The 27,365-nt window shown below is 42.3% G+C and overlaps 1 protein-coding gene across 2 annotated transcripts; it reads left to right on the top strand.

Annotated features, from left to right (window-relative positions):
- The first annotated feature begins 124 nt into the window (after positions 1-124).
- LOC119890007 (BTB/POZ domain-containing protein kctd15) lies at positions 125-27,365 on the top strand. 2 transcript variants are annotated; one of them, XM_038700994.1, is made up of 5 exons: positions 125-981; positions 3,516-3,691; positions 10,047-10,191; positions 14,481-14,786; positions 23,924-27,365. In XM_038700994.1, exons 1-5 carry the CDS (start codon positions 973-975, stop codon positions 24,080-24,082), a joined length of 795 nt encoding a protein of 264 aa, XP_038556922.1. In that variant the 5' UTR covers positions 125-972; the 3' UTR covers positions 24,083-27,365. The 2 variants fall into 2 exon arrangements, with proteins under 2 accessions (XP_038556922.1, XP_038556921.1); XM_038700993.1 differs by lacking the exon at positions 125-981 and adding an exon at positions 1,026-1,331.

Below are 27,365 nucleotides of genomic sequence, written 5' to 3'. Positions count from 1 at the left end.
TGGAGGCTGCCTGCTTTCATTGGAGAGTGAATGGTGGGGGGGGGGGGGGGGGGGAGTTCTGGGCAGATATCTCCATCTAAGCCCTGCGCTATAATTGAAATGGCGCATTTGGCTGCAGGCAGGTTGTGAGGGCGCTTTCTGCAGCAGCGTGCATGCATGTCTATAGACGTCATTTGATTTTAATGGCCTGCAGGAAATTTGGCGTTACAACTCCAGACATTAAGGCAAGAGAGAGAGGGAGAGACAGAGAGAGCGGGAACACGGGGGAAAATCACCGCATGAAAGATATTGGTTCAAGGATATCTCTACATTTTCAACATATTTTTCTACTGGGACTTTATCAACAAGTTACTGCGCCTTTATTGCATGTTGTCTGAGTGAAGGACTATGGCAGCTCGCCTGGTTTTAAACTTTAAATCTGGGCTGGAGATGAAGATGGAAATGCATGCCTACTAGCTGGAACTGCCCTGGGGAACTATTACATCAGACGAAATGACAATGATTAAAATCTGCTTTTTGCTGCTCTAAATCTATTGAGCAACTAACAGTTTCCTGTTAGGTTACCGTCCTTTCTAACTTCGCACCGTTAAGGGCAACGATCTACTTTTGCCAGAAAACAAGATAAGTTATTATATCTGTGCAGACATAATTTCGGGAAAAGCGGGGTATCACGTTTTCTTCCTTGAGAAAATTGCCTGGGCGAGAGAGTGGAGTTGAGCTAATTGTAGCCTAATCCCTGGCCCAGAGGCGCTTGGGCAGCCCGGAGCAAGAATTTTCTTTTTTAGCTCTGCTCTGTTATTTAGAGACGGATTATTGGCTTTCTTCTTCTCATAACAAACCACAGGGGCAGTTTCATTTAGGCAAAAAAAAAGCAGACAAGAAGCTGAAATACGAAGCAGGAATCCAACAAGAGTGCACATTTTTACGCGTATCCAAATAAGAGCAGAGAAGGGGAAGGAGATCATCTCATCCATGTACAAGGTAAGGACGCTTCCTGTGCGCTTTGGTACAAAGAAGCTTGGTGAGGACAGGTCGAGGCAGCCTTGCAATAGAGCCTTTAAAGCCACAGAGACTCTTTGTAAGCAGTCCACCCCGGCCACAGCCTAGTGTCTTTTAAAAGGCGGTTTTGTGTGGGATACAGAGCAAAGACTTGGCTTTCCAGTGCGACAGTGTAGATTCGTGCTGGAGCTGGATGGCGTTGTAGTTGTAGCTTACTACAAACTCGGGGGCATTTGGAGAAAATATTTGAAAAATTTGGGGGTTACGCGGACAGCACCTGGGACTGACCGCCGGCACGGATTTCCTCTGGACTCCCTACAATGTTTGAAACGGTAGGGTGACAAATTTAATATTACAGAATCAAATGTTTTTTTTCCGGACAGTGCGGGGCTTAGTCTCTAGGCTACAGTTATTGTAGAGCATGGTCGAACTGGCGCTAAAGTGTAATGTGAATACTGCTCGACCCAAAGTGGGTTTCCTTCTTTTATTACAGACTGGACACTTAGCAGTGGGTTTTATCAAGCGGGTGATGGATTACACGTGTCGGGATTATGCTTTAAATTGTACAGCAGGAGTAAGACGCCATATTGAGCATTTGGTAGAATTAAAGGCAGAGCACAGGCTTGTTGTGTTCGTGTGGTGTGTGCTGTTGTATCGGATTGTTTCCTATTCTAACGTTTCCATGTCTGTTTTATGGTTATTTTAATTGTGGGTTATCAGGATTATTTTATGTGGTTGTCCTAAGTGTGAAATCAGTTACGGTAAAGCGTACAGGGTCTGTACGCAGCACCTCTGAGTAGAAAGTTGATGCCTTTACAGCTGCTGTGATCTTGTAGAGGAATTTATCATATGTGGTGTGTGTGTGTGTGTGTGTGTGTGTGTGGAGGGGGGCATGATTGATTGGGAGAAGGCGGAGATGAATTTGTCTATTTCTCTCCATTTGTTCCCTGGTATAAATCCAGCATACCGTAATTTAATTAGTTAATTGAGAGAGAGAGAGAGAGAGAGAGAGAGAGAGAGAGAGAGAGAGAGAGTTACCGGCAGTGGGACAGCCCGGTATATATGTACCCCAAACTTCTTAGGTCTTTCCAAGTTTTTTTTCCTTTTCCTGGGATTCGAAATGTGATCCCGTCCTCTTGTAATCGTTTTAAACGAACATGATACTGCTGTGAGGCGGGCAACACCCGGCCAAAAAAAAAAGGCTCCAGTCTCACTTTGTGCCCAACGGCACTTCTCCGAGGGGCTGATCTGGACTTTCACAACGGCCTTCAGTTTATCAGTCATGACACTGAAACTGCCCATATGTGCAACAACGAACGGATCTAGTCTGCAGATGTACTGAAGGGTGGAATGGTATTATCTCAATCTGTCTTAACCCAGTTATAGTTTACTGTGGAGCTCCAAGTATTATTTAACCAAAGCCGGGGGGGGGGGGGGGCTGTGACCTTTAGACAGTGATCATTAGGAAAACGTCCTTTGAAAAAAGTCTAAATTCTCTAATCTAAATCACTCTGACATTATGTTTTCTCCATGTACGATTTACACAAAATGTGGTCAGTCAGAGAGTAGGTGGTTTACCTGCAGCTGTTGGCAAATAAAATTACGAACCAGTAAGTTGGAGATAAATGCCTCCTCTGCTCCTCCAGAAGAACTAAGGAATGAAATGTTGGCGTATCGAAGTGAATTAAAAATATGTTCTCAGACATTTTAGCAGCTAATCAAACTCAGCTCCGTGCTGACCTCGGAGTGCACCAGCTTGCATTCTCCCAAATCTGCAACTTATTTTATTGGCCTGTAAATAGTGAGGGTTTTTAACTAATTTTGTGTGTAGTTATTTCAAACATTATGCTTCTGATAGTGAGGCGTGGAGTAGGATGCTTCCAGCTTTGGCCTGTTAACGTGGATCTGTCCAGAATTCTGGTGCATCTTCACGGAACTTATTTCTGGTGTGCCATAACTTACACAGTTCAGCAACATAAGACACAGCTGTCTGTCGTTAGATGTCAAACCATCACCTTAATGTTTTTATTTGGAATGTATGTGTGTTAAGAGAAGAAGTTGCCCCCCGCCTCCCCGCCGTGTTTTCCTTGCTCTCAGATTGGTGGTTGGTGTGTCTGAGAGCATCACGTCTAACACATAAGGCGACCTTTAATTAGAATATTGCAGCAGCAGTTTGTTTTATTCCCCTGGAGGCTGACACCTAGCATTCCTCCCTCTCTCCACCCCTCTCTCTCTGTCTATCTATCTGTCCATCTCTCTCTCTATCTCTCCCTCACCCCGGTTCTCTAATAAGCATCCTCCTATCCTCGCCTCCGGTGCTGCATGAAAAGATGCAAACATACTTAATTAGAGCGGTGGCAATAATTTCCAGGCGAAATATGCGACCAGACAGACATGGAAGTGATCTGATACCATTCAGAAAGGATACTATTCGCTTCCCTGTGTAGGATCACCGTGTTGTTGTTGTTTTTTCCTTTACCTTTATTCCCATGGCTTTTCTGTACACTTGCTTTCAGGAGGGAAGAAGCATGTCACGGCTGTCTCTGACCCGGTCCCCGGTCTCTCCCCTGGCCGCTCAGGGGATCCCTCTGCCGGCTCAGCTGACCAAGGCGAACGCCCCGGTGCACATCGATGTCGGGGGACACATGTACACCAGCAGCCTGGCGACCCTCACCAAGTACCCAGACTCAAGGTAAGACACGACCCTGGCTTTCTCACATGCTTTAGCCTCATTGCTGAAGTTAGTTCATTAATTCATTCCCTCTGTCTTAATTATCGAAAATAATATTATTATTAAGGAAATGTCTGCATTTTGAAGTGGATTTTCATCTTGTTTGTGAGACAATCAATATGTAGTCTCTCATTCTACTTTATAATGGCACACCTTTCCTAATTAAATCTCCAAAGAGATTTCAATCAGTGATATCTTAATTTAACAGCATTGTATTGCATTTTAGTCATTATGTCAATGATTAAATTATTTGGCTGGGGTTTGTCTTAATTAAGTCTAATTGGATTTATACTGTTAACAAGTCATACAACTGCACTGCAACTTCTTTACTGACAGTTGTCCTCTGAAGTTACCAGTTTAATATCTTTTCAAACCATGTGGGGACTTTTCTCTTCCCTTCATTATTTCACAACTCTCACAGCTTTAAAATGATGAATTTGATTGTTTTTGTTTGCTTTGGTCAGGATTATTTTAATTGTTTATTAAATACCTCCAAGGCTTTTGTTTTATCTTCTTTCACATGAGGTGGTTGTTTTTGAAAATCTAGCTGCTGTCAAACTGGCAAGTACAGAATGTTTTACTGCTGATTTTAATTTACACACCACACAAACATTTCTGAGTGCACTACACCCCCTTTCTCAGTCTTTTTTTTTCTTTTTTTGTCAGTAGATCAGGGTGCTGTTAGGAATCTTTGGAGGAAAAACAATGACGTAAATGTTCAGATCCCTGTCATCAAAGCTAATCTGAGGCAGCTTCAAATCTGATTAAAATCTAGTTCATTGGCGTGTTACATATTGATTTTCTTGACTATTTTATAACCAGCATTTTCCACCATCAGATCTTCTTTGCAGAAGAATCACGTGTTCAAACAAAATGTTTATTTTACAGATATAAGATAGATGTGTTGTAATAAAAGTTCTATGCCTTTAAAATATATATTCCGATTTATATTCCTAACAACATAGTTGTTATTATAATTTTTTTCAAAGAGCCTTGAACATTATATTGCAGTCAAACTTTAAAATGTCAATACCTAAAAGAGTGACTTTCTATTCACTGAATATTTATGTAGACAGCAAAAGAAAAGGACTCCAGCTCACTCAGGCATCTGATTCTCTCACACATAAAAGCAAACAGCATTTTTATTTTTGAAATTTCATGATGATTCAGATTGTGTAAGAGCTGTTGGTAATCCACCCTCCCACTTTATTCACGTTTTTAGCTCCATCAACAAACAAGGTGGCGCCACCGGAGGTGGCTCTAAAAGCAAACGCACTAATGATAAAATATCTATGCATATGAATTTTACCCCTTTATAACTAGGGGATGTTTTAGGCCCCGGCTTTTTCCTCTAATGCAGTGTGTCATTCATTACATTATACAATCTTTGATTCTGCGTCAGCTGACAGAGTCCCATGTGGGGCACCATAAACATTCACCAGGTTGTTAGAAAATCTGCCAAATTGGCTACAGGAAACAATCCACAAAATCCCCTGGTAATAAAGTCTTGATATTCAAAGAGTCCATTGACAGGAAATCCCTGACAACTCTCCTTCTATTCCCGACTGCAACATGTCATGAGAAAAATAAAGCTCATCCCAGACAAGGGTTTATGATTGTTTTTGTTATTAAGAGGCCTTTTTTGGCCACTGTCTCTGTGTTATACTGGGTTTATCCAGGGGCCACAAGACAAGAGTTTTTTTTTATCAAATGTGATAATGTTATTTGGATCGCAGTGTTTTTGAAGGTGTCGGAGCCAATCAAAACTGCTAGGAGATTTTCATTTGCTTCAAAGCATGTTTGAACACATCTCAAATAGTTGTTAAACAGCAGGACTATTTTTGTTATTTAATTTGTATTAGGAGTTTGTGGATTGCTATTGTGTTTCCTTGTTTTTTTATGCTCCGGTGCAGCTTTACAATTTACAAAGAGGTTATTCATAGGGGGAGACACACAGGGCACCATGCAAATGGAGCACAGAGTCATGTCAGAGCACCCAAACAGTGTTTTTACAGTGAGAGTAAAGACCGGATACCAGTGTGAGTGTTGGTTGGAGTGCTCTTTCCTCTCTCTGTCTCTCTTTCACACATGCTCCTTTGCTCCCTCTCCCTCTCTCTCTCTTTTTCTGTGTCTTTCTCACTCTGGATCACACACACAGACACACACATACACTCACTGTTTGTCTCACTCTGACTCTCTCTCTCTCTCTCAGCCTCCTCAGTGTACAGTTGGCCTCGGGGCTTCACTTTCCACTGGAGCCAGTGGAAGGAGGGGCCCTTTTGTGTGAATTAGGATAATGGCTGACAGCAGAAAGCAAAACAATTACACTGGCATAGCCACATACGCTGCATTCGGCCTTGTCCAGTCGAGCAGGGCGCGTTGGTAAACGTGATGACTAAAAGACCAGGGTTAAAGAGTTTAAAGTTGATGATTACTTTTAATAGATTGGCTCCTAAATAATGTAGCATGCCAAGAGAAAGTTAGTCTAGTAACTAATGTGTGGTTATTCATCTTCTTCTGTGCGGGCCATATTAAGGGACAGGGGTCATAAAACATTGATGCACACTCTGTGTAGCTCTCAGAGAGACCGTCTGAGCAGTCACTTGAACAGAAGCTGAGGAAATTAGGGGAAATGTTCCAGAGACAAGGAAACTATTTTGAAAGGACCACTGGACATTTTTCTCTTTGATGACTGCGTCCAGAGACGATAGATCTCTACTGGCCTCATGCTATTTAGTGATCCCTGTATGTAATAGTTTACATCTCTGTAAGCTGAAATCACCATAAATAATAGAAAATAACATCTCGTCATTTACCATATGTAACTTTCAGAAAATTTTATATTTTTCCTTTCATTTTTTACTCCATTTCATTATAAGGCCTCTTATCTGTTGAAACCATGGCCCCAAGTGTTTTTTTGCTTTTTAAAGAGGCTATATGGCATGAACACACTGCTATGATCTACAGTAAAATTAGCTCTTAGATAAGACTTTTAGTTGTAATCACTTAACATGAAATAATAATGAGAATTAATTGTTACTCTTGCACAGAATCAGTCAAGTTATGTAGCTCCAAAATAACAGACACAATGTTTTCATGAAATGCAGATAAACACTTTGATTTTTAGCAACACATATTGTGAGTATAAGTGTGGAGATGTTTGGTAAAAGCCTTAATACAGCAAATTCATCAGTGTATCTCAAAAGTTGAGTTTCTCAAAAACAATTCACAACATGGAGCCATGTAGGCAAATACTGGACATAAGAGCCCTACATGATGAAATGTATTCTCAGTGAACCATGTAAAAACGTTTGTATTTTAGTGTAGAAATGTGTAAAGGCATTAAGAATCATTGTCGTGTAATCATTCAGCTAAATTAAAATTACATCTCTTATTTTAAAACTTTTGTCACAAACCCTTAGGGAGAGCTTTTTGAGGACCGTCATTAAGCAGGACTCAGCGAATCAGAGCCAGGCACAGCAGCAATCTCATTTTTAACTTTAGATTCCCACCTAATCAGAAGCCACTGTGGGCAGTTTGGACACACTCACCGAGATCCCTGGGTGTGTTTGTTTACTTTGCAGGAAGCTGCTGTGCGTCTTACATTCATTAGATGTCCATTAGTGTTACAGTTTCCAGATAGCATCTTTTCTTGTAGGATCAGTTGTACCTGTGTTGCGTCCCCCTCCCACCTCCTGCAGACAGTTGCTACAGCGAGGATCCTGCCAGATATTGCCCACCAACTGCCCCGCTGCCTGCCCTCACTTGGCACCACTGGGGTGGGAGATCTGAGCTGTTCCTGTCCTTGATAACCTCCCACACCCACCACCTCCCTCCCCGTCCCTGACTCTTTCTCTCTGTCTTTTATGTAGTTCCGTCAGCTTTTTTTTCACCCACTCTCTCCATCTCTTTCTGTCTCTTCTCTTATTCTGTTTCTTTCTTTCTCTCCCTCTTTCTTTTTCCCTCTTTACTTCCATCCTCTGCATTTTTCTCTTCTGATTTTTATGTCTAGTTTTCCTTAAATTTGCCTTAACCCCTCTCCTTTCTCCCTGTCAGTCTCCTAGTCTGTTTATGTATCTTCTCTCTTAATTTTTCTATGTAGCCCCCCCCCCCCCCCCTTTTTTTTTCTCTCCCTACCTGTTTAAAAACACCCCCCATCCAATTCAGGGATTTAACAGAAAGGAGAAAAAATGAGAAAGAGAGAGAGAGAGTGAAGGGAGTAGAAGAGAGGGAAAGAAAAAGAAAAACAGGCAGCATTTTAATTGCTTTTTAAAAAAGTGGAGATGAAAAACAGAGTTAGCCTGGAGGGGTATGGTGAAATTCTAGCTGGAAGAATTGCAAGACCATATGAGAAAGGAACACCTCGGGCAAAACAGGGAGATGAGTATTGGTTTTTTATAAAGCATTTTGCATCGATTTCCAGAGAAAGCGAGTAAAGGAGAAGGACGGAGACGGTGAGAGAGAGAAAGAAAGAGTGAAAGAGAGAAAGGGTGGCAGGAGGGGAGAGAGGGAGGGAGAACCATCTTTGCTCTGCTTCTTCACACAGTCAAGTCAAAGAAAAAGAAACATGGTGAATTTGACGTGATAGCTGCAGTGTGTTGAGCCGACACGTCAGGGTCAAGAGATACCTGATACAGCCATTAACACACTTTTACAACGTAGCAATTGTAATTGTAAATTCAGTAAAAATGAGTCTGTGGGTGAAGCCAACCCTGCTGTTTGTTCATTGACATTCCCACTGCGGCTCCCTTCCAGTGTCTTGTAATAGAGTTTGACAATGCCAATGCTCAGGCAGTGTGTGTTGGTAAGCATGTTTGCAAATAGGTTTTATGATTTTCTTCGTTGTACAACTTTGTCAGCCGACCTAGAAGCTGCTACTGTGATTAAAGAGCTGATTACATCACAATTATGATATTAACAGCAACGCAGTGTCCTGCCAAGAGCTGTTTCTCAGAAAGACGATAGGAAAATTTGCAGCGAAACCGTTAAGGAGGTTACATCCAACAGATTTCTTGTGTAAATCACTAGTACGACTTGTTTACAGTGCACAGAGGTTCCAGGTTTCTCTGCTGAGGGAGCTGTGGGTTTTGTTTCTACATGAGTCAAAAAATAAAAGCAGATTTTCACACTTCAGAGTTACAAAAACATACGCTTTGTGAGTACAAAAGTTTAGCAAACACTCCAACAAGTTGCATCTTCAATATTTAGAGATGCTAATAAAATTATTTTTAATTATTGAATAGGGACATTTGGCACGTGGAAATGAAGAAACAGATAGAGTGGAGGGGCCCAGATGAGATTATTAGACCAGCGAGAATGGGACCTGCAGGTAAGCGGCAGGAAAACCACACAAAGATGAGGGGAAATTAATACCTGTCCAAGGGTATCTCGAGGCACGGTGCCAACATGGTGTGATGAAAGTTTAAAGATAACAGCAATTTCCACTCTTTACCTTGATGAACCCCTGTAGCCAACTTTAACTAAGCCCTTAATCTTGCAGTATACTCGTGGAAGGGGTTAACCGTGGGACACTATAGGCAGCAACAAGTGTCATCATTACACCAAAGTTTTGTCTATATTTAGTAAAAGCTTAAACGCATACATCTAATTACTGTTTCTAACTATTGTGTTTCTTTATAGGAAAACAGTGTGTGACTTCATTTTCATTTTAAGACAGTCCAATTTCACCAAAATATCTGTTTTAAACGGACAATGCAAGAGTCACAAATTTATCTTCAAGCAAACTCTTATTATATTAACAAAATTAGAAAGTGAGATTGAGTCTCGTATAAATACAATACAGAGCATGTGACCAATTGTAACCCTGTATTAATGGCATGCGGTATGGGTGCAGCTGTCTAAATTCATCTCACATTCATAACAAAGTCAAACTGTAAAAGTGAAATATTTTTTTCCCCCAGATGTCCTCCTCACATTAATATGTGGCCCTCCACCATGTCCTACCTCTGTTTCATTTCCACCCCTCTGACAGATGGTATAATAGAGCTGTAATGCTACATTCATACTATTAATTTCTGTAAGTACAAGCAGCAAACGTGTGTGTTGGTATAATCTCTCTGCAGAAGGGACACTTCAAACAAGTCTGGAATGGAGGAACTGTGCCTTAAGCCCCTTGTTTCAACCTGGGATGCTAATGCATTTCAAGCTTAGTGCTAATAAAATTGAAAAATAAATGGAGGGTAATTGTTTCATGCATTTGAAGGGAGCTGGCTCATTCCATTACGTGTGTGTGTGTGTTTGTGTGTGTGTGTGCGGCTTCTTGCGTGCGTGTGTGTTTGTGTATTTCAATTTTCAGAATCAGTCGTCTGTTCAATGGCACCGAGCCCATCGTGTTGGACAGCTTGAAGCAGCACTACTTCATAGATCGGGACGGCGAGATATTCCGCTACATTCTCAGTTTCCTCAGGACCAGCAAATTGCTCCTTCCAGATGACTTCAAGGTATACATCCACACCACAACATACTGGATTGTTTGTACTTGTCTGCACCATCACTTTTGTACAGTTTGAATAACATAACATAAACAGCTTGAGTATGTAAAGCCATCTGCCCAGACATGCAGTAGTATTGAGCAAATTTCCTGATTCTTCTCATGATAATACACTAAAGTGTGAATATGTATGCATTTATTAACGTCTAACTGTCCTCTCAGGGGTTGCCTGTTTTCAAAATAGACCTAATACCACAACAGCGCCACCAGTTCTGTTTTCAGTGCCTAATCTAGACTCACCCTCCTTCTATTCAACGCATTCATTACGTAGTATAAGCAATAATTACAAAACTTTGGGGTGGGGTGTGGGATGTGGAAGACACACAGTTAGAATTTAAAGTGGTAGAGAGGTAAAATGCTAACTGGCTAACTGGAGCATGGCCCTGTGTTGTGTGTGCCAAAGCCCTGAGCTGTTGTCTTTCACTCAGAGTGGTTTCTATAGAGGTGAGTCCAGGTGAAATAGCCTGTACGCCCCCCTGTTCCCTCGCTCTGATGACCAACTCCCACGCAGACAGGAAGTCTCACTGACAATCAAGAACTCGCCGGGAGAGCTGTGGCTTGATGGTGCAGTTTAATGCATACTAACACGCTCTGTATCGGCTGATCGGCTAGCCGTTAACTTTGTCTGCCTGCTGTTTGGTTGAGCAGGTAGTATCAGTTGGTTTATCAGGGCTTTTTTACAGACAACAGTTTCCTTCTGCTGCTGAAATTGAGGTTGATGAGAGCAAACAGAAAACCATAAAGTTTGGCCTAAAAAAATCAAAACAATGAGCTCAAAGACGATAAAATGCTCTGTACAGCATTTACATTACACAGTCAGTTAATCCATTGTCGATATAAAATTACTGATTAGTGCAGTTTTAAACCAAACTGATGGCATAACTAGCAAGCTAGTCTCACTTCACAACTTTCCCCACAACAACATGTGGCTTTGTCAGAATTATTATAAATTTCACCTGCAGTTCCTTCCTGTTTTTATTCAGTGATGCTGCTTCCTATGTGTACTCTATTCTTCACTTCTACTCCACCTTAACTTGCGTGACCTTTCCACCGGGTTCGCTTGTTCATCATTCTCTACAAGGGAACAAGGCGAGGCCAAGCCACATGGAGCCGGCGGCAAACTCTCCAGGCCTCACGGATAGTCTGAACAAGAGCCAAACCTCTGACAACAGAACATGACATGAAAGTCCTGCATATTTTCTGCAAATGATGGCTTGACTCAGTACCGATTAGTTTCCCCCCTTCTTATTCATGCCATTCCCTCCCTTTCTGTGAAGTCTTGACAGTCCAATCAGGCACCACAGTTGAAGAGAATGCATTGGACCTCATTGTTTCAACTCATTACGATCCCCTCGCATAAGCCTGTGTTGATCTGCATACCTTTCAATTTGCGTGAAGCCGGGGAAAAAAATGCAAATACTGCGAGGCGGAATTGAGCATGTCCTTATCTGAACACAATCAGGCTTGCCGTCGCCAGAGGGCTGGGTCTGTTCTGCTGCTGGCAGCCACGGCGCTGTGTGTTTTGCTAAATCAATGTGAAAGTCTGAGCAGAATAGGAAAAGAAATTTTTCAGCCTACATCAGTGGAACAAAATATTCACTATTAATATCCTCCCTCATCTCATTATTCAAACTACAATTAATCACAAGAGTGTAAGCAATGCTCAGTCATATTGAGGGCATGGTTATAACCGTTAAGAGTTAGTGGCTTCTGCATCGGTTTATTCAGGCTTTTCTATTGCACTTTAAATCAATAATGCTATGTTTCTTTATGTATAAAATGTTACAAATAACAGTTAACAATTTTGTGGGTGCTGTATAAAAGATGAGAATCGGCTGGATGTTGCGTTGGTGGCCTGTTTAATCAACAGCCTGTGAACCTCTACTTGTGTGGCTTTAGTCATTTTTTGTCCAAAACATACGGTAGGTCTTTATCAGCCCTCCGACTCCCTCATAGTGACAGTTTCCATCATTTTCTTGCTCTTCTTCTCTTTCGCTGCCTCCCCCTCTGTCTCTGCTTCCGTCTGTCCTTCCCTGAGACGTTGCCTTGCCAGTGGGCAATCAGGTCGGATCATTATTTTGAAGCTCAAACGGGCTGTCTGGACACAGGATTGGGGGATGAATTGTCTCATAGAGCTGGCAGCAGTAGCAGCAGCAGCTCCAGCAGCCAGGACGGAGCTGTTGGCCTGTCTCCCTCTCATCCTCACCTCAGCGCTTAGGATTACTCTGTTGTTTTCTGCACTGCACAGGATGACTAAAGTGCCTCGCAGACAGACCCCTGTTAAAAACATATCCATCCATGGCTTCAGACCTGTGAAGGATGAGGAGCTACACTTTGATACAGAGAGCTGCCTGAAGGGGAGTGTCTCAGTATGAGTTTTGTCAGCTGCAGCAAGAAGGCCAGGAGAGAAAAAGACAGGGAGAAAGGGAGAGAAAAAGGGGAAAAAAAGGACCCACCACCCCCCCCTTCGTATTCTGAAATCTTAGATATTAGACCGTCAGCTTAAGATGTATTGCGTCAACGCTCGTCCAGATGGAGTTGTATTTGGGTGTCGTTCACATGCCTCAGATGAAGGCACAGCTTAGATGACAGGGTAACCCAGCGAAGGGAGGCTTTTCAAGGCTAAAGTGTCTGACAGAAGCAGCAGGGTTAATGAATATGCTGTTTGCTGCCATGCTCTGTTTCTATACCCAGCAGTGGCCCGGAGAAGGGAAGGGAAAAAACTCTTTTTAGATCAGGGATCACCGGCGGCCGCGGCACCCAACACCCACAGCCACCAATGATGCAGACTGTATGAAACATATGTTATTTCTGCAGCTCAAACACACATTGTTTCACTTTTCAAGCACTCAGACTTTGCACTGCACCAAGATTAGCAATCTCTATCTTTAGCTAATTAAGATGTGCCCAAATTCACAATTGGGCGTTTGCTGTGGTTTGACAATGTCCATACACTAAAACAAACTATAGCCAGGAGCTAAGGAACATGAACATCATGTAAGAATAAACTTTGAATGGCAGTAATGGAAGTTCATAAACTGAGAATGTGCATTAAGCTGTCATTATTTGTCAATGTGAAACACAGAACACAGACTTATTAATTACTAATTATTTAGTAGAAAGATTTGCAGCATTTAGGTGTATCCTAATTAAATCTTGTTCTAATAGGACTGTAACATTAACATAAAACTCCCCCCATGTGAGGAATACATTAAAATCCTCCTTGGCTGATTGTCCTCATGTTCACTTGCACATATCTTTTTCCTCACCTCCCGTCTGCCTCCAATAGCGAACCTCCAGCTCCCCGTATTTTCTATGGTAGCGGTGAATGATAGTGCCATCTGGTCTTGTGGGAAATTAGAGGCAAGAGCGCAGGGGCAAATGGCCCCCAGCAAGCCCTGCCCAGGAGGGGGAGGCAGACAATCTGCTTCAGACTGTCTGCACACAGGAATGCACCATCCCACTTCACTGGAGCCCTCTTGATGGCCTTTCTAGAGTCGGCTCACTACGACATGCTAAAGGCTAGCACGGCTCTGCCAAGAGCCACTGTGGAGGAGAGCTGCAGCTTGGCTATGCTTTGTTTATGAGTTTTGTCCTGCTGGTCGGAGGACATTACATAGAAATTGTTTTACATAGAAATGTGACGTATTTATCAAATTTTTATCCAGAGTAACTTAACATGAGTGCAAATTTTAACATGGCTGACATCACGAGAGTCCTTAGTAACGTGTTTATGGTTCAAAATCAATGTGTCTTTCTTTCTCTCCATTTGCACTCCTTGGTAATGGTTTCTTGTAACAGCCAGTGAGGACAAAGGGCAGTGGTGTTATCTGACACACATATATAAATGTGTTTTCTGACAATATATTCAGAAATATGGTAGGACTTATTTGTTCTCCCATGCATGCCTGTACCACGCAGTTAGTGTTTCCCTACTTTAGAGGGGTCAAAGTGCAGATGCAGCCAGAACAGCTCTCCTTGAGTAATTAGAGGTTAAGTGTCTTGCTCAAGGACACTTTATCATTAGTTGCTGTAGGCCAGGCATCAGGAAATCTTGTAAATACACCTTCCACTGTCATTTTAATGTTGCACAATAGTGTATGTGTAGGGTTTTGTCCTGATGACCTTGGAGTTGGTGATGAACTGTAATGTAGTGGAACTCACAGTGTGTTAGTCACACATATAGCCAAGAGGATGCAAACTCACTGCGCTCATCTCCCTTGTCATCTGCCTGTATAGGACTTCCACCTGCTGTACGAGGAGGCCCGCTATTACCAGCTGACGCCCATGATTAAGGAGCTGGAGCGCTGGAAGCAGGAGCGTGAGCAACGACGGATGGCACAGCCCTGCGACTGCCTGGTGGTTCGCGTCACGCCCGACCTGGGCGAGAGGATCGCCTTGAGTGGGGAGAAGGTCCTTATCGAGGAGATCTTCCCGGAGACTGGAGACGTTATGTGTAACTCAGTCAATGCCGGCTGGAACCAGGACCCAACGCACGTCATCCGCTTTCCTCTCAATGGCTACTGCAGGCTCAACTCCGTCCAGGTAATACACTGGAAATCCCCTTCTGGTTATTGTAATTTTCTGTCCTTCTGCATGTGGCACATTTATCTAGTTGTAACTAAAACAATACCACATTTTTGTCATGTTACTCAAGCAACCCAGCACAGCATTGGCACTGTGTTTTACAGGGGCTATGGGGTTATGTCTTGTTGTCTTGTTGGATATACAAGTAGAAAATACCATTTACATTATGTACTTAATGTTAGTATTCTGCTTAAGTGCAAAATCCAAGTCTGAGTAACGCATGACAGCCCTGGACAGATAGATTTGGACAGACTGATTTGGCAAAATAAAGCAAGAGGATACTATACAAACAGTCACAACAGTAATACTATAGTGACATCATATGAGAAATAGACCATAAACATATATTTTGTTGTTACAGGTGTAATATAAGATATAACGATAAAAAACTAGATTATATTCAATATTGAAGGAGAATCATCATGAGGTTTTGAACTACTTTTAAATCTATTATGTTAACGTCACATATCCACTACGAGATACCAAGTTAATTTTAAGAATATTAAAGGTATATTATACTGTGATTGAAAAAGCTAAAGAATAAACTGAATGAAAGAATTGCTGTGAAATGGAAGAATATTACATTTTCAAAGCAGCCTGACATAAGTTTTGATTAAGCTTCATATCAGGTTCAAACCACCAAAAAACAATTTTTTTAGTTAGGTAGGTATGAAACGTTGGTTTGAAGGTAGAAACAGTTGTGCAAAACAACCTAAGTTGGCACAACATGCAACACATTAAATGGTAATGCATAATAGACATAACTTAAGGAAAACAATACAAAAAAATTTAACAAATGACTAAAAGGCTCTCTGCTAACCACAATACCTACATTAAGATAGTATCCAGCTAACTACGGAGCTTATCTCAGTGGCCACTGCAGGCCTTTGGTATGCAGGGTTGGATACTTCCTGGAGCAAGTAAACAGCAGTGGTTCGCAAACTTTTTCTGTCAGACGCCCCTTCATGAGTAAAAAGTTTAATGCTCCTCCACCCGAGCATAAGTGGATTTCGTTTTTTATCAATCATTAACAATGATTAACAACAGCCGATTGAAATAAACATAAGATTCAGGTTAGCAGAATAGCTTTGCTAGCATCAGAGCACTTTTGTTTGTTTATGTCACCACATGAATCGTATTCAAGCCCATTCAAGTCCTCTCAACATCCTTGCTCCCCTGTGGTGGCTCCATGCCCTCCAAGTCTGATGGTGTCATAAGGTGTTCAGATGGATGTGAAAGCACATTATGTAATGCATGCATCTCTAAGATGTGACTGACACAATAATGCTGAAACACTTAATATAGGCCTATAGTTAAAGTGTCACACAGACTAAAGTGTTTCTTAATATAAGGTCTCCTTATCAAAACCTTTGTGTTTGTTTTGGCTTGACACTAGTTCTGCATCTGTTCAAATTTGATTTGGCACTGTACGTCTTTTATGGCATCGGTCCCGTCTTTGAGGTTAGCCATAGGACACAATTTCACAGAGAAGCTTTGCTATGACTCAGTCAACATGATTTGTGGCCTTGTATACACTCTGCATGTTGCCACAGTGGAAACTTTATTTACCTTTATTTATCCAGCAAAGGATTTTGCTGAGCAAGCAAACCATTTTTTCAGCACCACTCTTCAACACTTCTATACACACTTAAACACCTGGCTGGCATTTGTATTGTACAACTTTGATGGCTACTGTCCAGCTGCACTGGTGTTTATGAACCTTAGCTGCCTTGCTAAACAGCACTTTGATAACAGAGACTGTCAGGTGTTTACCCTAAAAGATACAGAATATTTGCAGATTTTGTTTTCAGGCCACTAGCCAGTATATTGACTGGCATATACACTTAAGCTAGAACTTCACCTCAAAACTTTGCTTCAAGGCAGTTGGCATGATTTGTTGCCCTTTATACTTGCATTCTGCCACAGTAGAGATAATAGCTTGTTGTCAATAACTGAGATAATAACTACTATGATGGAGCAACAGTCAGTTTGTCAAGAGATTACCACAGTTAATGACAGGTGGCTCTTGCAGCCGTAGCCTGGAGCCTGGCCTGTCCTTTGTAGTATGTGACTGCTCATTATCTTTTGATTGTACTCACACTACGCGCAGTAAATGAATATAGTACTGATATGATCTCAAAAAACAGTAAAGACATTTAAAACAACTTCAGAAAACTAGTTTTGTAGTTGTGTTACCCAGAGAGGTCTGTGTGAGGGAGAACAGGGGGAAACATAACAGCCTCACACCACGGGCTTGATATAACACACTTCAATGCCCACAGCCATGAGCAGGCCAACACATAGAGGAGCCCCCCCCCCCCCCCCCCCCCCCCCCCGGCACCCAGAGGGAGCCTCTCCCAGGCAGGCTAGTGTGCTCTGACACCTCCACCTCCCTTCTGCCAGTGTAAGAGACCACCTCCAGGGAGGAGAGCCGAGCAAGCGGGACAAAACACGCGTGGACTGCGGCCATGTTTTCCTGCGAAGAAATGAAGAAGAGGAATGGAAAGGGGGGGGAATGATATGCATAATTTACGCTTTACTCCTTTTTAAGACACAGCTCCTTTTTAAAAAAGACTCCAATATAACACTGCTCAAGGCAATTGAAATACACGTATTGCATTTTTTAATACCATACTTACAATTTCTCAAACAGCCTAAACCGGTTTATACTTCTTTTATAGATTTTTAAATGACTTGCAATATAATTAATTGGCCGCATCAACTAACACAACATTTTCCCACTCTGTTTACCAGTGAGACTGGTTATGGAATGTGAGCGCGCATCTGACTAACATTGTCTGAAGGAGTTTTTATTATTTAGGTTTTTATTGGGCTGCTCCTCTGAAGGCGAGGAGAGCTGAAATCCTCTTTTCAGACGAACTACAAGGAGAGAGAGGAACTGGATCTTTAAGGTTTCCTGTAAGCAATGCTCCCTTTCGGTTAAGGTGGTGTTAGTTGTGGCATTGGGCTTTTTGTCTCATGCTGGCCCCTTTAAGACACACAGATACACAAAATGCTGTTTGAAAAAAACAAAAAGTGTGAACACACACACACACACATATGCAAGCACAGTAGAGGGGCCCGGCTCATTGAGTCGATGTAGATGAGGACACAAGGAGCAGATGGAGGTGTTTTTTGGTGTAAGGGAGATTTTTCTAAACAACTTACTCATTCTGTCCTCTCTCATTGTTGCATGAAGGTATGAGAAGGTTAGGAAAATAATCCCCGTCTTACCCACCAGACAATGAGCCTCTGATCAGATTTCAGTCCTGGACCCCAACCCAGGGGAACACTCATACAACCGCACCCTGCCCACAGAGGAAGACCAAGGAGAGAAGGGGGTGGGGTGTAAACAGGGCTGATCTGTCTGGAACAGAGTAGTTATGACTGAGATTCTGACAGATGGATATGTGGCAACTTTTAAATGTAATCTGTTTTCTATTTGTTGAGAACAGAGAGAATTCATATCAGTCTCAAATAATTTTATTAAAGCTAAGGTACGGTTGGGATCTGCTAGACCCTGTGATACGTTTGTCACAATGAGATAATATAACATCTCTCAATACTTGTACACTGCATGATAAGCACACCAACCTAGTTTTATTCACCTACAGATAAAGTAGCACCCCTAAGGTCAGTAAAATTGGTTGTAATTTTGAGTAGATCATCTCACTCAATTACTTAGTGACATTTAACCATTTATTGAGTATGAAAGGTTACTGTATCATCTTCCATTTACATTTAGAAATATAACAATACGGTTTATAACTGTCTACAGAAAGAATATCTTGGAAGGAAAGTATTACAGTGCATATTGTAAATTGAGCCTCTACTTTAGTTCTTCATTCTGTGTATTCAAATGTGAGAGAGTGAGAATAAACAACTCCACCTTGGCGAGTGATTCTCCATGAAGTCATGAATGGAATTTAGAGAATAATGCAAACCACCTGCTCTGTGATGTGGATCCAGGGGAGAGAAACAGAGAGCAGCAAAGGCACTTAACGGAGGGAAAACATTTAGCCAAAGAGTCACAGAGGTGTACACACACGCGTCCCAGAGCTGGAGCCGGGCCTGCTGCTCCATACATCACCGTGATGAAGCACTCAGATCAGACCAGAGCCAATCCGTCCTTCATCAATGTGACAACGGAGGCATTCGTAGAGAGGGGCCCCCTGTCCCCCTGCTGCCCAGGCGGAGAACGCAACACGTCGCAACACTCTCTTACATGTCACACTGCCACTCCATCAATCCTACGCTGGCTGGAAAGAGAAAGCACATTTCGTCAGAGCAGACAGGGCCACACAAACACCTGAGCTGTGCTTCTCAGTGGCCTGAGTGGCCAAGACAATGAAACCGCTGCGGTTAGGGGTCTCTGTGCTGTCTGTGTGGCTCAGTGGGTAGAGCACAATATCAGGGCATTTGGGCCCAACAGGCAGCAGATTAACCTGCAGTGGGATGAGGATAAACACTGGACCACGTTGCCTGCTGACAGCTTTAGCAGTTGGTGCCAGAAAAATGTTTTTTGTTTGTTTGTTTGTTTTTTTATGTTGTATCTCTTTGTTGGACGCAGCATGGTCAGGTTGTGAGAAGTAGTTCTTTCTACGAGTGACCCTGGCAACAGCCAGTTATGATACAGCTGGAGGGAAAAGAGACTGACCAGGAAGAGAATTAAGAGATGATGAAGTTCTCACACAGTTGAATTAGAAGAAATTAACTTCAAATAAAATGGAATGTAGAATGAGAAAGTGCCTCCAACCACATCATTACCTTGTTATAAATACTGTCAAAGAAGTGTCCTAAAACATTCTTCAACCGAGTTATACAGCTGTAGTAATGTCACATAAAAAAAGGTCTTATCAATGGTGAAAGAACTATTCAGATGCTTTATTAATTCTTTTATTCAAAATCATTCTCAGGTAAAGGTACAAATATATTACCAACAGAATGTATTTAAAGTATCAAAAGTTAAAGTACTCAAGAACGAATAACACTGATGGTTATTTAATGTCATATTATTGCATCATTATTTACCAATGCATACTGGTAAGCAGCAATTTAATGTTTCATTTGTTCGAGGTAGAGCTAATAACAACTTCATATGCTTTATGATTGATTAATTTATAATTTTATATTTTAATAGCATTTATTTTGTATGTAAAATATCAATCTCCAAAGTACGGAAGTAATCATTGCTGTCACATAAGTGTAGCGGAGTAAAAAGTTTCCCTCTGAAATGTCATGGAGTATGAAGTAACATAAAATGGAAACACTCAAGCTAAGCACCTCGAAATTGTACAGTACAGTACAGTAAATGTACTTGTAATGTTATTCAATTCAATTCAATTCAGTTTTATTTATATAGCACCAATTACAACAACAGTTATCTCAGAGCGCTTTTCATAAAGGACCAGGTCTAGACCTTACTCTGTGATGTTATTTACAGAAACCCAACAATTCCCACCAAGAGCAAGCACTGGGTGACAGAGGCAAGGAAGTTTTTCCACCAGTTATGTTCCACCACTGGTCACCATAGTTTTAGCCAGAAACCACAGATGACTTAGAAAAGTTTACTGAATGAGTCAAGTCGTGCGAGATACTTCATCCTCATAAGTCTATTAAGCTTAGTCTGAACTGTACGTGCAGTCCCTTTGTTGAATGTCCTAACCCTAAATACCTCTGTTCCCTGTCTAGCTCAGTAGGTATTTACACTACCAGGGTTAGGCGTTGCATTGCATCCAGGGTCACCTGATCTAAACTAAACTGGATTTTTAAACAGACACTTTAAATCAAAGTGTCCATTAATCCAGTAATGTCAGCGCCACAAACACAGCTTCTTGATCATGTGCCACAAATGCTATGAGAATATATTACACTGTCAAAGTGTTTCTGTTGCTTATGTTTCCTAAAAAAGCTGGCAGATGGCGGAGAGAATTAGAAAGAGTTGGAGCTTCTCGGCTGTTTTATGCCAGATGCTCGCGATAGGCAGAGGATACGATGCAGAGACTGCGCTCCTTGTCACATATTAAAGACTGTGCATAGTTAAACAAAAGAGACCCCCTGAGTGCAGAACCCATCACATGCTACAGTGTGTGTTTGTGTCATACATGTCAATCAACTCTGAGCCCTGTGCCATGAGGAGCAAGTGTCTTCCAGCACCTCCTGAGAGGTGTTGCAAGTGTGTGTGTGCACTCCGGTGGCCATCAATATTACATTGTGCTCCGGTTTACAGCCCTGAGACTCATCCGCTTTGATTCCTGCCTCGCCATCTTCACTGCGTTGGAAATACAGTGCTGGAAGGTTAGAGTACTGAGGCTGATATCCCTATTGCGACCCAAGATTGAGTGACAGCTCAGTGAGATGGTTATATGCTGAATGGTATGAGTGTGTTTTGGGGACAGATCCCTGTGCAGCCAATTCGACCCTGAAACAGTGAGAATGGTTTATTATGTTTCAAATGTAGGATCACTGGAGATGAAGAGTGTGACGAGAGGCTTTTGTTCAGTTTTCTGCTTCAATCACACAAGCAGGAAAAGATAAGAACAAGTACGAAAGTTCAGGGTAGAACTTGCAAACTTTGGCAATGCACTGTAATATCTTCTGTTCCTGTTGTAGTCGGTTTTCCTGTCTTGTAGGGGAATATCTCAAGCATGGTCACAGCAATACTGGACTCAGGGAAGTTCATCGCTAAGTTCAAAGAAGTTAACATGAAAAGGAAAAAAGCAAAGAATGCTAATTAGCTATAATTCCATTTCACGGAAATCATCATGCTTGGGATGAAACTTTGACCAATCAAGTAGCTCACATGCAACTTGCTGTTGCTGTGAATATTTTGCTATGGTTTCGCTCAAGTGAGGCAGGAAAGTAAGCAGAGAAATCTGCATAAGTACAACATAAGCTGGGATCTGAAAGCCTGCAGTCACAAGTATGTTGCGCTGAACTGAGCCACCAGGACATGTGTTAGCTTTTTAAGAGGGTGCATTACTTTCTGTTGTCAGCTGGGATTGATTTCAGGACATTGTCCTGTGGACATTGAAACCTTTTGCTTGGATACATCTTAATTATTCAGTGTATTGTTTATTCCCCCATGGCACTGATTCACTGTCAAACTGAATGTTAAGTTTTTTTTATGACTTCTTATAGTCATTACAGTATCCTTGAATCAGTTACAACTATCTATAATAATATCCTTAAGTCTTTTGTGTTGCCATGCATTAATGATAAAAGTGTTTTCAGACTATCTTTATTGATCAGGCCATTCTCCTCTGTGACCAAATTCATTGCCGAACATGACAGAGTCCCACATGCGTTAAGAGATGATGGCGAAAAATGCAATGTGATGCAATGATCAAAGAAGGCTATGTAATATCATTTCCATAATCGTTAGGCTCCTCCGTCGTCTGTCATGGATTTGGGAGTGTTTGATGCTTGGGCAGGTCTCTTAATTAGCCATCCTCACCATCAGCTGTCTGCCGCCCCTTCTGTCTCACAAATTACAGAGTTGTCGTTGTCGTATGGCCAGAGGACGAAAAAGGAGGGGGTGTAACTTTTCCAAGTGGTCTTTTCTGCTTACAAGCAGCACGTCGGCCCACATTTTAGTTTTAATCAGGAAGTGTGTGTGCGTATGGGGAGGGGGGCACGGGGTGTTCAGGTCTGTTCAACTAATTTGTGTTGCATTTGTAAGTTTAAATTCTTGCCCACATATCATTAGTGTCTCCGTATATTTGTGTGTGTGATTTATCTGCTCTGCTCTTGTGCGAATCCCAGGAGAGGCTGCAGCCCTTCGACCTGGAGGCCTAAACGCCCCACTTTAGCCCTCCGATGGGGCTCTGGCTCCTGTAATTAGAGAGGTCATCCTTCGCCATGAGTGTATGTGTCAGTGTATGTGTGTGCATGGGAATCTGAAGAAACCAATCTATTTTGTGTGAACTTCTCTGGTTCTGTATCTGGCAGGAGGGGTTAGCCCTTGGCGAGACCTTTCATTTTTATGCGCTGCACACTCCATTAAAAAGGACGGGGGAATAAGTAAATACACAGCACTCCACGCACTGGGATTTAGATATACCCCCTACAAAAAAAAAAAAAACAACATCCCACAAGGATTACAGCAGTTGAGGAGAGAAAAGCGATGTTGGAGTGTTTGTGTCTGAGTGTATCTAGTCTGGACTAGTGTGTGTATCAATGCCCAGACTTGAGGGCTAACATGCTTCCCCGTCTCCCGTTCTCTCCCTGCAGCTCCAACATTTTGTCCTCATGCAGATCACCCATAACTCCCTATCCTCATTCCCCACACGTCGCTCTCTCCTTCGCTCATGGACCTCACTTCTCCTCTCACCCCAGCCTCATTACTCAAATTAGGAGCTCCATTAATCACCACGCTGAGCTCCACTCAGCCCCTTAACACACCTCACTCACACTCTGCTTTCCTCATCCCTTTGAGCTCATGCCCTCGGTTTAGTAGCCAATCCAGTACAAGCAGCATGAATATTGCAGACCTGGTCTGATGTCGGCGTGGCCTCTGGTTTTCCTCCATCACTACGTGAGGTTGGAGGAGAGGCAGGTTAATGACACATGGTGTATGTTGAGACTAATGAAGATCTGAGGATGATGTGAGAATGGATGGCTATCCAAAACTATGTTTACATTTAAAGAAAAAAGGTTTGACATTTTGGAAGGTATGCTTATTTTCTTCCTTGACTAGAATTAGATGAGAAAATTGATACCACTCATGTTGGTATGGAATATATGAAGCTACCCATGGCAGCTGGCTAGCCTGGATTTATTTGTTCAATTTGTACAAAAACTGAAGTGTAAAGTTGACAAAATCACCATTTTACTGGAGAATAGCCAAGATAGCTGTATCCCCGTTTCCAGTCTTTGTGCGAAGCTAAGTTTGCTGGCTGCTGGTGGTAGCTTCATATTTACCGAGACTGTGGTCTCAGTCTTCTCGACGAACTCTTGGCAAAAAAAGTATGCAACCAGAAACTTTAATCTTAATCATTAATACTTCTCAGTTAGATTTAGCTCTTTTGACATGACAGTTCTGATATTGATGCCCTTCTCTTCACTTCCTTCCTCTGTCTTCCTGCCTTTTTTAGGTTCTGGAACGTCTTTTCCAGAAAGGTTTCAGCGTGGCGGCGTCTTGCGGAGGCGGCGTGGACTCGTCCCAGTTCAGTGAGTACGTGTTGTGTCGTGAGGACCGGCGGAGTCTCTCCATCAACACTCCCATCAGGATAAAACAGGAACCACTGGACTAGAGCATTCTGGGAGAGGGACTGCCAAACCCCCCAATACTCCTTCTATCTTCTCACACCAACCCATCCTGCCTACCCCTGCCCCCACCCTGCCCTAACAGAACCGCAACAACCCCAACATACCTAAGTATTAGCAGAGGCTTGTTAACCTCACCAGCTCTGCAGAACTCTAAGGGGAATGTACCAAACAAAGGAAAAAAAGTATCAGCAGCAAAAGTTTTTGATTATGTTAAATAATGCCCAAAGAATCCGGGACTGTGATGAAAACAACAACAACTACCACAAATGGACTCAGCAGCAGCTCACTAGAACCATTTTAGCTGTCCTAACCCTTCTGGAGTGACACACCGCCCCACTCCTTGAACCCCAAAGCACTTCTAAACACACACACAGCCCACCCTTCAACGCCATCTTTCAGCGGTGTATCATCCAGGTCTGTGTCTGAATGAGGCCAATCTCTTGTTTGAGTCTGGCCTGTTGCGGGACAAGGAAGCTTCGGCAGGCAGGACGATGTTAATGATGACAGTAAGAGGACATAATCCCATCTCACGAGTCTCCCAAAAGGCCCCAGTTCCTGGGACCCCACAACCCTCCAACCCTATCCACCTCACTCCACAGGCCTCGCTACAGACAGCTGAGCCTCGCCGATAACAGGGTTGTTTGCCAAACTGATTGTTTACTAAAATTTTCATTGTTGTTTCTAAAGTATGTTCTTCTTGCTCCTTTTGCTGTTCTTATCATGACATGGTGTAAACAATTATTATTAATAGGATTATTTTTAATGTCTCTTTTTTCCTTTCTCCAATATGAAGGATGTATGAACGTTGTATTCATTAGGCTTTGAGAGCTTGTGAGGGAGCGTTTCTTGGCAGTAGCTGCAGAAACTCAGATGTCTGCAGGCTATGTGGCTAAAGCGATCTGGCTGGCAATGCATTCAGAGCCGGAAAAAGTCCCATTGTTCAAACGGGGATGGAAGAGAACCTGGATGTTTCGACATTGTTTATAGTCAAATGTGTGGCCCACATTAAAAAAGTGCTCTGAAATTTCTGCTTATTAGCTGTAAAACATATCTCTGGTCTCTGATCAGATTCTCGCTCACGAGCACAACTTCGTATATAGCAGAAGTTTAAGAAAGTTCGTCAATTTGAAGTTCAGGTTGAAGTTGCACAAGCTCTAAGTGTGTTGCAGTTTTAATGAGTTAGAATGTTGTAGACTTGAGGACCAACGTGGAACGCTGACGTTTACCAGTATGTCTCATGATCAGCAAGAGATGTACTCTAAATGCTTAATATTTCTTTGCACTTAAACATTTCTTACAGACCTGCCCTGTTCCCACAAAAACACTTGTTTGAATCCAGTAACAGTGCCAAGTCAGGTTGTTTATCTTCCCATGTTTTAGGAGACTAGAACATGAAAACATTTTAAACAGACAAAACTTACAACAGAACAAATATTATAGGTACCAAAGGAGACAAGGTAACTATTTTTTTGATTGTAAAAACAGAAAGACGTCAACTCTTTTTACAGTTTATAGCTGAACAAGAAACAACGCATCATTGAAAACTGTGTGAAGGGCAGCAATATTAGTTCCTGCAGGCCACCAGTCTAGCTCACAGAACCTCCAGACAAAGTTTGAGAGACAAAGTCTCCGTTTGTTTCAATATTGTCACTTCTAAGCCAAGATTATTTCAATGGTTCTTCACATGTATGCATGGTAGAACCCTAAGTGAACTGTACTCCAGCATCAGCGTGTTATTCACAAAGAGGCGAGTGGGCGGCATTTACTCTATCCTGCTCTCATTCTTTTGGTCTTATTCTCAACGTTTCTGGATCAAAGACAGAAACAAGAAAGGCCAAGTTTTCATGCTTTATATTTGTGTGTAACTTACAGATGCTGTTTCTTCCATTCCAAAAGACTGATAGAAAAAAAGAAACCCATTCTGATCTTTGTGGGCTCCAGCAGTTGTTTGAGTTTAACTGGGGTTGTTTCTATAAACTAGCTGTTCATTAAAAGTGGGTGGTAGTTCTTCTGACCATGTTGCCCTAATATCTGCTCTCTCCGGATGGCCGCTGATTAAACAAGGCCACTGAGTGGATAAAGATGAGCTTGGTGTAAGTGTAGCTCCCAGTCCAGCACGCCCCTCCCTGGGGGACTCTCACAATCAAGCACATCTTTGTTCTGACCTGCCAGTGGCTTGCGCCTTTGCATCCAGTCGCCTCAAAGGGAATGGTCAACCAGGCCTTTCATGTGCCGGGGCATGTTGGGCTCTTCACAGTGCTCCTCATCCCCCTCCGCCTCCCCGAAAGCTCCCAGCTCAGTGGTGCCAGTAGAAACTCGGGTTGCACCCCCTGCTGCTGTGTCATCCCCATGCCCTGATTTTCAAAACACTCCAATGCTGTGGCTCTCTGGACCACATCACAACAAACCAAACAAACTGATGAGTCAAATCTGAGCATTCTCAGAACATACTGTCCAGCCAGGCGACTTGACTCTGCCGCTGATCCCGAGATCTTTCATCCAGTTAATCTGAGGTGTGGAAACTCATCTGAGTTAGTTCTTTAGGAAACAGGGGTAAAGCAGGAGCCATGTTAAAAAGCACATCTGCTGGAATTACTTTTTTTCAGGGAGGAAGGAAAAAAGGCATGCTTTCTCACCGATGTGGCATTTTTAAATCAGAAAACAAGCTTTTAACAGCTTTAAAGAGCCACAGGGTCATGCACACATGAATAAAAATAAAAACATAAATGACTGTTCACACCTACACTTAAAAGGAACAAAAATTGCAGTTTTGGGTTTCTCTGTCTGCAATAACCTATCCGGGGATGCCCCTTTCAACTTAGCATATAAGTGTCAGGTTACCTACAGAGCTAGACAAATTTGACAGGACTGGAAATCTCATAGACATGTTCACACATGCCACCCTTTCAGATGAAGTACAGGTCAGTGTTTGAGCCAGTTCAGATGGCATTCACTCCACCTCTGAGGCGGGTCAGTTGTACAGTTATTGTATATTGAATTATCAGGACTCTGGGTTTTACGCGACCCTCGTGTTTTTAAGAGACCTCTTAGTCCTCTTCACAAAAAGAATGAAAAGAATTCAAAGCATTACATTGTGTACATATGGATTAAACCATTTCAAAGGGTATCATAAGGTGCAAATGTATATTATTTAAAGTGTTTAAAACAATTAGACTGTGGTATTAAAGGGCATGTGTTCATTTACAGTGTCTCCGTTTGACTTTTCTTGCATATTTGCGATAATAAAAGGATGTACTGTATATCTGA

Source organism: Micropterus salmoides, unplaced genomic scaffold (assembly GCF_014851395.1).
Source record: "Micropterus salmoides isolate LMB-PRFRI ecotype aquatic unplaced genomic scaffold, ASM1485139v1 Ms_hic_scaffold_6, whole genome shotgun sequence".
Classification (NCBI taxonomy): domain Eukaryota; kingdom Metazoa; phylum Chordata; class Actinopteri; order Centrarchiformes; family Centrarchidae; genus Micropterus; species Micropterus salmoides.
This window is presented reverse-complemented; position numbering and strand designations above follow the sequence as displayed.

Coding starts and splice junctions, on each gene's coding strand:
- LOC119890007 (XM_038700993.1), top strand. Junction 3,692..10,046: donor ACCAAGTACCCAGACTCAAG/GTAAGACACGAC, acceptor TTCAATTTTCAG/AATCAGTCGTCTGTTCAATG. Junction 14,787..23,923: donor GCAGGCTCAACTCCGTCCAG/GTAATACACTGG, acceptor TGCCTTTTTTAG/GTTCTGGAACGTCTTTTCCA.